Genomic DNA, 11,542 nt, shown 5'->3' on the forward strand with positions numbered 1-11,542 from the left:
GAAAAAGAGCTACAAAAAACTTCTAGAAGTGAAATATAATAATTAATATTAAAGATTAAACAATGAGCTCTAGAACCAATTAGACAAAATGGAAGAGAAAATTAGAAACTAGAAGGCAGATATGAAGAAATGACCACAATGAGGGACATGGATTAAAAAATAAATAAAAAGATGAGTAGTTATCTAATCAGAATTCTAGGAGATTATAAGACGACCGAGGTGGAGGTGAGATTGGTGAAAGGTACTAATCCTCAATTCAGGAAGTCTCATGAATCACAAACAGTTTTTCTCACTTATTTTATATTCTGTGATATAAATATAAAATAAGTGAAAAAACCACATCTGTCCTGGCATAAGAAAAATGATGAACACCAAAAACAAAGAGGAAAGCTTAAAAACAGTCGAAGAGAAAAGGCAGGTTTCTTTCAAAGGAGCAATATTTACACCAACAGCAGTCTTTTGAACGGCAAAAATGGAAGTCAGTGGAATATAATTTTCAAAATGGGATGAAAGAGTAATTTTCTACCCATCAAAACTATCTTTTAAGAACAAAAGCGAAACACATCTCTAAGCAATAAAAATCAGGGGCATTTACCTTAACAGATTCTTGCTAAAGGAATTTATACAGAATGTAAATTAGTAGAGAAAAAAATCATAGGAAAAAAGTCTGACATATGGAAGAAATGAGGAGGGGAAAACCAGTAAAAATGTGCATAAATCTAAAAACATCAATGGCATAAAGACAATGTCTAATTCGTAGAGTTAAAAGTGAAGATTATACCTCAATAAAGCTGCTATAAAGTATAAAGGTAGAACTTAAATCATGCACTTCAAATCTTATATAATGGGGGAGAGATGACTGAATTAAAATGTTCTAAGGTCTTAGGTTGTTCAGCAGGAGCATAAAGATATTTACTGTATATTATGTTGAGTTAAATATACATGTTACAATTTAGGGTAAACACTAAAAGAATAGAAATAGGGTATATAAATTCCAAATTATCAACAGGAAAAATAGATTTAGAAAAAATTCAACCCAAAACAAAAGGCAAGAAAAAAATATAAAATAGAAAGATCAGAGCAAATACAAAGTATAAAATAGCATGACAGAAAATACTATAAATGTAACAGTAATCAGAGTAATGTAAGTAAACTAAACCTCCCAGTTAAAAGATATTGATTAGGAGACTGAATTAAACAAAATACCAGTATATTCTGTTTCTAAAACAAAAGAGGGTTGATAGTAAAAGAATTAAAAACAAAAGCACTCAAATCCACACTGTAGATGTACTTGTCTCCTCAACAGCAAGAGAGGAGCTTAATATAACAATCCCAATCCTTGTTAAAGTTAAAATACAAGTTATCTGCTTTTACCAATAAATAAATAAATGAATAAATGAATAAACAAACAAACAAACAAATAAATAAATAAATAAATAAATGGAAAGGAGGTGGAGTTGGGGAAGGGAGATAAAGGGACAGAGGAGAGAAGAGGGGGAGGAATGGAGGAAACGAGGTATGTGGGGGTAATGCCTCCTCTGAACATTGCCAGAAAGATTCAGAAAGTTTAAGGTCTCTCCTGCTGGAGAAACCAGAGTAGCAAGGGGGACAACGAAGGGAATCTGAACTCTGTGTATTAAAATCCACTGGGCTTTCCAGGTCTCTCAAAATGCCTAGTTCACTCTTTGAATCACATGCAGTAACTGCAGGGTTTGCCTTTAATGTAAGCTGAGGAAAACAAAACAAGAAAAATAGTACCACTCTGACCCTTAGAAAACACAGTACATTCACAGACATCTAGTCTGTTAAGAATTTTAATGCCCACATTTTCTTTTGAGAAGGACCGTTTCCAGGTCTGCTAAGTAATACTATCCTTTTACTTATTATAAGGACTATCTTACCTTACCTTCCTTGAAATTTGTATAATTATTTTACTCATTTATTTACTAGGTTTGGAGGGGAAGCAAAGGTTGAGTTTTGTAACATACTGTGTGCCGTAAGCAAACTTGGGACAATACCTTTGTACTTATAAAATTATTTATGGTTTATAAGAAATACTTCACTGTATGAGGAATATTTACAACATTATTTCAATTCTGATCTTCCCATGAAACATTAATAACAATTTGAACTGCAAAAATTCTGCTTACAAACAACTTTTCAGGAACACAAACTGAATAAAGCAGGCACACCTAAATTACTAAGTAGCCTGCTCCTCAACTATCCAGCTTTAAGCATCTTTATTTAGACCATTCCCTTCATTACAACCGGGCTGACTTGCTGTCAGATTACGGTGCCAAGTCTAAGAAGAAATTAAATACCATGGACAGCTGCTTTCTAGGCCAATGACAGCCTAGCACCGTACTGATCAACAGACCTCAGCAGCAGGCCATTCACATAGCAAAATGTTTCAGAAGCCCTGAAACTCCACTGCTTCACATCCTTCAGGATTCAAATTTATTCCAAACCAGCCATGGAGGGGTTTTTAGATGAGAATCTCAATCATTTAGAAATAAAAATACCCTTAAAACAAACATCTCTGCTTAGTATAGATCTTTCTAAACCCCAGCTAATGGCCTACTTATTTCAAGCAAAACTACATAATAAAATTTTAGGGCAACAAAGGCATTTGGATGTTTCCTTGGAGTTTATAATAATATGAGACCTGCATATATTCACTGTATGTGAACTAGGGCTTATAAATATTATAACACAACAAATTCTCTTTGCCTCTAACCAATGGCCTGCCTAACTCAGCGATTCACTGGGGTGAATTCCAACCTTCAAGAAATGTTTTGAAATTCTCAAATTTGAAATAATTTATTCTGATTCTCTTCTCATTTTAGAATGAAAGATAAAAGAGAATTAACATTTACTGAACAACATACATTTGCCACGGACTATGTTAGCTGCTTAACAATTCATTTAATAATTTTCTGAATTTTCTAAAGTAGGTACTGTTATTTCCATTAAGGAACTCAGAGAGTTTATGTGACCTCTCTGAGGTCACAGGGCTTATTACACGCATGTTAAACTCCTTTTTTCACTGATGCAGGGCCCAGGGTACCTTTGCCATGTCGTGACACTGCACAGCTTTTTAAAAAGGATAATATTATCACTAAAAGAAATAATTGCAATTAAAAAACACATAGGGTGGTGGTGCAATTGAAATGATAAACTATTGCTTTAACTATGAAAAATATGCCAGTTCACATTTTTCCATGTTTCACAGTTGCCCCATGACATACATCACTAATAATGGAACCAAATTAAGATTTTCAACTTGTCTAGGAAGCAAGTAGTTTCAAAGACATTTCACAGATGAAAGTCCAGCACAGCTGATGATTTTTTAGCCAGAATCTTTCATGGGTTGTACAAGAATATCTAAAATATGTTTCTTCTACTTCCTTAAACTCCTATGCCTCATAATTGTGCAAATAAGACAATGCGATGGCTTTACATGAAAACATGCTTAGTATTTTCCTTCCTAAGTTCATGCACAGCACATTCCTCTTTATGAAAACTTCACTGAGGGCTGCATTTTGGCTTAGGGTCTTCTTTCTGAATGTTCTGATGATGTTAGAAACACTCACTTCTGTAGGAAAGGTGGGGTACACAGCCAGAAATCAACTTTGCAGATCAGAGAATTATATGGCCACACTCAAGGACTCATCTATCTTTGGGACACCTTATGTTTAGAGCTTGGGGAGCAAAATCCCCATAAGATTCTGAAATCAGGAGTTTGATAAAGACTAACTGCTGAGAACAAATTTTTTTCAGCAATAATTAACTCAAAAGTGAAATAGACAAGGTAAAATTTCCTGAAGGAAATCACACACCATTATGCACTGTTCCACCTAAAAATGTATAGCTGTGTTCTTGCATTTTTGATTCACCAAACAAGCATTTTGAATACTGAACAAGACATAGGTACGTTCAAAAATCCCATTTCCATTACATTTATAGTTCAATCTAATTTTTGAATACCAAAAGAAATAACACTAATTAAAAGGAATACATTAAAGCTATTTGGTGCTAAAAGGAAAATAATACATGAACACATTTGGGGGTGAAATGAGAAACAGGAGTAATAGTCATGAATATAATCTCTGTCCTTTTTTAATTAGGTAAATCTGGAAGCTACAAATTAAAATATGCACACTACTGAGCATAGCACAAAATTATGAATCTGAATAACAACTATTAAGGAATGTAAGCCTAAGTTTTTGACTTTTGAATGATCATAAAAATGACATGACAGTCACCTGACACAGCAGGTAAAAATCCTGCCAGAGCTACTTTAATGAATGACTTCTGTTTGATTAAATACTGTCTATAAACTGTATCTAAAAAATTATTCCCAAATGCATGAAACCAGCACCCAGCCCCCAATCAGAATGCAGCCCCCCCAACAATCTTAAATACACCATTCCATTGCCCTGCAAATCCCTTTTTCATAAATGTTGCCAATGTAACCTCTAGCTGAGTCTGTGTCTAAGTTAATGGAGTTCGACTGTGGAGTAACAGAAGAAAAAAGTGCTGAGTTCTCAAAAAGACATTTTACCCTTGATGTGCCCAGGATATTTATAAGACACCAAATCATGTCCTTGCCAATAAAAAATATGCTTTTCCCCTGGCAATCATTCAGTACTCTAGCTGGAATAAACACATAGGCTATTAATGCAAACCACTCAAATTAGCAATCAGGCTTGAGGAGAGAGCCTTAGGGGTCATCCTTTAGGCTATGATGAGCCTGTCTTAGGCCCTCAAGGATGCATACTCAGTCATGACACCTGAATGCTTATTTGCCTGTATATTGTGAAGTGATTATTTTTACTAGTTTCTAACAAACAACCACACACTGGGGGAAATATTAAAAAAATACAGTTCTCTTTTGCATGTAATAAATAGAAATATTACTGGTGTGTTTTTTGTGCACTTTGCTTCCATTTCATGGCTGCTACAAAAAAGATGGATGGGTCATCAAACTTGACCATAAAAGAGTTATACTAAATTGATATAAAAATATTTTGGGTCATGTTTGTCACAGCGTACAAAATGGGCCATCAAGCTACAAAGGTAGGTAGCAAGGCTTGCCAATGACTCTCTTTAATGGATCCTGATCAGTTCCTGGCCAAGTGATCTGAAGCATTATTGTGTGGATCAAGAATAGACATGACTCACTCTAATGACCAGTCCTACTAGGCTCTGGGCTGTTGACTTAAAAGTGTAGCTCTGGTGATCCTAACACATCTTCTTCCATCAGCATCTTTAAAGAAATGGTTCATGATCATTGTCATGTGACCATTTAAAATGAAAAAGCCCTGCAATTTGCTAGGCACACACACACACATTTTCCCATGAAAATTAAATTGCTCACATAATCATTATACCAACTTGCAGAAAATAAGAGACAAATTATTTTGTTTGCTAAGCCTGCTCTGGGGTACTTATGTAACCTATATATACAAGTGTTTTACTCTGAAGGAAACAGCTTAAGAACTTAGTAAACATTCACAAGAATATTCCCGCATTATTTCTCTTACTGCCCTGTTAGTCTGGCTATCAGAGAACTATAGAAAGCAACCTACTATCCACTGCAGCCCAAAACACCATCACATTAAAAAAATGGCAGATCTCAAAAACATAATTATTCAGAACATTCAATAAACAACCACCACCACCAACCTTTGCTGGGGCCTCTGGTGCTGTCACCTTGACGACTTTATTGCGGTTTATCATTCGCTTCACCCATCTTTCTACTTGGACGTTGAATTTCATGAAGATCACATAGGCAAAGTAGGCTGTTAAGAGAAGCAAGCTTTCCCACCACATGATGACATTATCCAGGAAAAATATGATCAGCATGACCAAGTCAACGATGTAGAAGGACACATCCCGAAAGAGAGGCCACCATGTCAGGTTCAAGATTTCTCTAGAAAACATAGCACACATGCCAATAACAAAGAGGATATTGAACACTGCTGAGCCCACAATTGTGCCTATGCCAACATTGCTATGAGCAATAAACACCCCTATGAGAGATGTGAAAAGTTCTGGGGCTGAGCCCCCAGCAGCCATAAAAGTGGCCCCAGCAACATCATCAGAGATGCCCAGCTTTTCAGTGATGACAATCAAAGAAGGAACAAAGAACTCATCGCAGACAATGGCTAAGGCTATGAACATGTAGATCATTCCAATGACATGGAGAATGATGGCGCCTTTTCTTCGGTCCTCAAGGGAAAAGATGTCTCTCGGGTAGTTTCCTTGTTCATAATCTGTACTATTGTCAGATTTGGCTTCCTGAGAAACAGGTGGCTGTGGAGTATAATCCTGAATCTTGTCATTTAAATCTAAGAGAGTTCTCTGCCGATAACCGTGTGCTATCCCAGGACCGTTTGCACCACTGGCCTCCCCTGTGCTCTGTGTCTCTGTCTCAGAAAAGACACCAATTGAAAATGAGACAGTGCTGATGGCTACAAGGCCCATGAAAAGGCCTAAGACTCGAATTAACTTCAGTTTTTTCCTGACATAATGATGTTTCCTGCAGGCAGATGGTGACTTATCTGAACACCATTTCTCAAGGAAAGTGATGGCAGTGCTCTGGTGCAGATCCATCCTGGGTCTTCTGGTGGATGTGGTGGTCTTCCAACTGAAAACTCAACCAGATGGTTCTTTCATACTTTGCTCACTTTATAGTTAACGGTGCTTGTGCAGCACGTGCACAATCAGGGATTCTTATGCTTCGCCGGAAATACTTTCGACATTTATGCTTCAAAAAATAAAAACAAGGATAAGTAAATCATAAGATATGTCTTTTTTACAAAAAGAACTTTGTAGATATGACAAAGTCTTATCCTATAGCCATGTGAGTTACTTAACGCCTCTGTGCCTCAGTTTCCCCATTTAAAAAATTAGGACAATTACAGCACCTACCACCAAGGATTGTTTTGAGGGTGAGTTAAAGCACACGCAGCACTAAGAGCAGGATGTGGCACATAGTAGGCACTACAGTAATGTATATACAAAACCAAACATTTTGGTAAATCCAGTATTAGGTACAGACTATGTAGATGTGTGTGTTAAGTATAAAAATTTTATAGATGAAAACCCTATCAGTTTATTCCACCTTAAACTATGTAACAAATAACCTCTCAGCCCTAAAAAGATGCCACTTTTTTTAGAACTACCTATGTACCTGACAACCAACAATTGTTCACTGTTTTCTTTTAGTCCAGTTATGTAAGTCCAGATGCAGGCACACCTTTCTGATTTAATCTGTCATTTGGAAAGGGTTGAGTGCTGGAGGAGGTAGCAATCTTTTTCTGAACACATAAAGATCTCAGGATCTGATTTTTCATGAAAAGCTTCTTCTATACCAGATGCAGAAAAGTAGCCCTTGAAAAATTTAAGTAGACAAAGGAATGTTCTAGCGACATGAACAAATTGTCTTCCCTGAATATGTAGACATTGTTTTCAGCTAAAGCTCATTTAAAAAAAAAATTCTCTAGTCATATTTTAAATAGACAACTTAGTAAATAAAACAACTCTTCACAAGAAGGTTATTTCAAGAGACCAAATGTGTACGTCACAAACAATACGCAAGTTGCAGCAATACCTCCATCCACAAAATCTGCCCAAAATAGCCCCAACACCAACTCTTCTAGTCAGTTAGATATCCAAGCAGTTTTCATCCTCTAGCCCACAGAGGAGGTGAGTAAAATATCCAGACACCACAGCTGACATTCTGAAGGTTCCTCTCTCTAACTTTCTTTAAAAAGTTTTTATTTTCTGTGGGGTTTTTTTTTTTTTGGTTTGTTTTTCTATATCAACGATTTCACTTTGGTGACATTCGCTGAGACCATCTCAGGTGTAAAACAAGCTAATTAAACACACGCCAGTTAAACACTGAGATTAGCTGGAGCTCAGGTTTGCAGAGCAAGAGCACCAGTCCAACCAGGAGGAGATGCTGCTTATTCCTGAGCTAACCGAGCCCATCACAGAGACTCCGGGCCGGCTGGCAGATGTCTACACTCGACTCTCAGCCCTCCGGGGATGGTCACAGGCAGGGCTGAGCCGGGGCGACCGGCAGCGACCGACAACCACTCCCGGGGCGCGCTGTGGGCTGCAGCCGGGGCAGGCTCGACCCGCGAGCCCACCGCTCCGCCCCACGAGCGCGGCCTCCGCCGGGGAAGTGCGCCCCCAGCCGCGCCCCAACTTTGCCTTGTGTGGTTCCCAAACTTTCCCCGGTGGGTTAACAGGAAAATAAAACTAAAAAGACAGACGTCCCATTAGCGAGCCAGGCGCTGAGATGCAGACGGGGGAGGCGCTTGGCCCGAACCTCCCCGGATCGTTCGTGGGGGAGTGGGGAAAGGGAGCGCCCCCTCTGCGCGCCCCCCGCCCCAAGCCGGAAGCAAGGGCGGTTGGGTGGGAGAAGCGGAGGCTCGGAAACCGCGCCCCGAAACGGAGAGAGTTGGCTGACTCCTTGAGGGGCCTGGGGCACCCCCGGCCACCTCAGAGCCACCTGTGAGCCTGCGGCGCAGCGAGGGGATGCGCGCAGCCAGGAACCGGGCACGGCGACCCAGGCAGCCGCGCGCCTGGCGGCGGGCAGGGGCTCGGCCTCCCGCACTTACCCGAGTCGCCAGAAGGACGCGCGCACGGCGGGGTTCCAAGCGCTGCGGGAGCTCGGGTCCTCCGCCCTCTCCGGCCTCCGCGGCCCCGCTCCGAGGCCCGGGCTCCGGCTCCGGCTCCAGCTCCGGCTCCGGCTCCGGCTCCGGCTCCGGCTCCGGCTCGCGCTCGCCGCAGCTCCGCCGGCCGGCGCAGGGATCGGGAGAGACTGAGCCGCGGCCAGCCCCGCGCGCCGCCCCCGGCGTGCCCGGCCCCTCCGGCCCCGCCCTCCCGGCTCTGCGCGGGGAGCGCGTGCTCCACGCCTCCCGGGGGCCGGGGCGACGCGGGCCGCCGTCTCTTAGGAGATTTCTCCGCAGCGGGAACTGGGGTCGCGGAGGCAGGCGCGCAAGGACAGAGAGGAGAGGTCCTGCAGGTCGGTGTGCACCGGCTCCCGAAGGAAGCCTGAGAGTGCCGCCAACTTTGGTGGCATCTATGCCGGGCGCCTCCCCGGTTAGCTGCAAAAAGTGACAGCGGTTACATATTTCTTCAGGAGGTGATGTAATGTGTAAAGGTGGAAAAGATGTTCGGTGAAGAGGCATGAAGGCCTAGAGGGCTGGCTGTACCTGGAGTCCCGGGTTTGGGTGGTTGGAGCGCTGAAGGATTGTTTCACGGTGATGCAACTGAGACCCAAGGCACAGTGTCGTCTGGAGTTACAGACAAGGTTCAGAGGCTGGCCTCTGGACTCCCGGCTCAGTGCTCTTTCCTGCCCTGTGTGGAAAGCAAGAGCCCCTTGACCACAAGAAAACGAGTCAGGCTTGTTGGGCTCTGAGTGTGTGTGTGTGTGTGTGTGTGTGTGTGTACTGCTGGAGGGCGCCGCAGGTCTGGAACCACCCTAGCAAGCAAGAGTGTTTGGCAGTCGAAGGCTTGACTGGAAGGAAACGCTGAGCTAAAGCCAACCCATTTATTTTGGTTGGTTGTTTTTTAACGCCCTCTTGGGACTGGGGGGATTAGGGCCACGTCCAGAAAGCTCACTACCTATGAATTTGAGTACAGTTCTTTACTCAGACCTCTATCTACACTTACTCTTGATACATCACAAGGCTTGAAATCTCTTCCCCTCTCTCCCCCCATCAAAGTCAGACACTTAAGACCATTGTCTTGCTAAGGATTTCAAGGTCCTGTTTTGGAAATCATAGGCTGAACATTTTTTTATCTTTACTTTTTATTTTGGAAAATTTCAGACACATACAAATGTAAGAGAATAGTAAAATGAACCTCTCCATGGGGCCACCACCCAGTTTGAACAGTTACCAACTCATGGCCAATTGTTTCATCTGTATCCCCTTTTTCTCATGCCATCATTTTAAAGCAAATCCCAGACATCATTTTATTTATAAATACTTACAAATAAAATAATCACATCAAATATGATTATACTTACAAGTTCATAATAATTCTAAAGCAACTCAATTGATGGGTCACCATTGATGGGTAAGGGAATGAACTCATTATTTTGAAATTGTTTTTAAAAAAGAAAACAATCATGCATTTATTCTGCCTTTTCTATACAAACTGGGCCTCAAGGTAACCAATCAGGCTTTGCTTGTACCTTGCCTTTGTCTTTGCTTTTCTGGACTAAACAATTCTAATCTTCCCTGATGCAATGGATGCTTCTGGCTACATAGGGGTGGGTCGGGGAGATATGTATACAGGGTTCTCCTTAAAATGAAAAGACTGTAACATATTTTAAAATATATTCCTGTAACCATGTGCCATCCTTCTACTAGGATCTTTATAAATGTTATCCAGCTAACTCCTCCTGCGGTAGAGAAATATCCAGAGTCTCCACTGATGGGAAGGGGAATGAGGCAAGTCTGAATGCAGACTTTCCAGGGTTTGTATAACAGCTCTGTGATGCCCTCAAGAAACCCAAATCCTTTGATTTGTGTTCCTTAATGTATGGTTTTTATCCTCATAGTCACAAAATGGTTGCCTCTTTCAGGCATTACATCTGTGTTCCAGGCAGGAGGAAGGGAAAGAACGAAGGGTGAAAAAGCAGAAGGCCTCCTTGCTAGGCTTTGTGTTTTTATTTAGGAAGAGACACTGTCAAAAATTCCCTTACATTTCATTAGCCATAACTTGGTCATATGGTCATACTCTGCTGCAAGGGAGAGTAAAGAGTATTGTGACTGGGCTACTAGTTACCATTTAGAAAATTGGGTCTCTCTTTGTGATATAGAAGGGTGAAGCAAATTTGATGCACAGTTCCATAGTATCTCAATAAAAAGTTCCATATTGAACTGAAGACTCTGCAGCTGAAGTTGGCAATCTACTCCCCTGACAGTCAAGACAGCTAATACTGCTCTCCTGATAGTAATGGAGAGAAGCAGGGCTTATCATTTGTCTAAGTCATGCAGTATGAAAGCAGTAGAATTGAACAACACCTACACCTGTAGGTCTCCCAGATTCACAGACCTTATTGTCTGGTCATAAAGAAAATGGGAACTTGATGAGAAAATTTACTACCAGCAAATGATGAGCTTCCAACAGTATCCTTGGCCAAGTCCTTTGCTGAGAGATTCAAGTAATCAGTGAATTTCTCTGTGTACGCTATTATTAAAGAGCCAACTTATTTTTTTGGGGGGGTGCCTCCATAAGTATAAACATTAGTTACGTCATTATTTACCCTTCTCTTCACTGTATGATTTGTTTGAACATAGAGTTTATGGGAGTCATTGGTAATTGCCAGTTAAGAATGTCGGGCTCTTTTTGAAATCCTGGAGAGGAGCTTTTTAAAAAATAATAGCAAATTTTAAATAGCATGGGCGTCATATTTACGCTAATAAGGGAATTTGAATAGAAAAACTGAATAGTAAAAGAAGGGGGAAAGGAGCCAGGTTTTGATTCAAGATGGCAAAGCGATACCAGGGAGTCA

At 41.0% G+C, this 11,542-nt stretch overlaps 1 protein-coding gene across 1 annotated transcript in view; it reads right to left on the reverse strand.

Annotated features, from left to right (window-relative positions):
• The window catches only part of SLC24A2 (solute carrier family 24 member 2), a 204,841-nt gene extending 198,198 nt beyond the window's left edge, over positions 1-6,643 (reverse strand). Inside the window, exon 1 of the mRNA XM_081150641.1 lies at positions 5,689-6,643. Within this exon, the coding sequence (XP_081006767.1) occupies positions 5,689-6,618 (930 nt within the window). The 5' untranslated portion in view covers positions 6,619-6,643. The remainder of the gene's footprint in view (positions 1-5,688) is intronic.
• Between the last annotated feature and the right edge of the window lie 4,899 nt (positions 6,644-11,542).

Source organism: Miniopterus schreibersii (assembly GCF_964146895.1).
Source record: "Miniopterus schreibersii genome assembly, chromosome: 11".
NCBI classification, from domain to species: domain Eukaryota; kingdom Metazoa; phylum Chordata; class Mammalia; order Chiroptera; family Miniopteridae; genus Miniopterus; species Miniopterus schreibersii.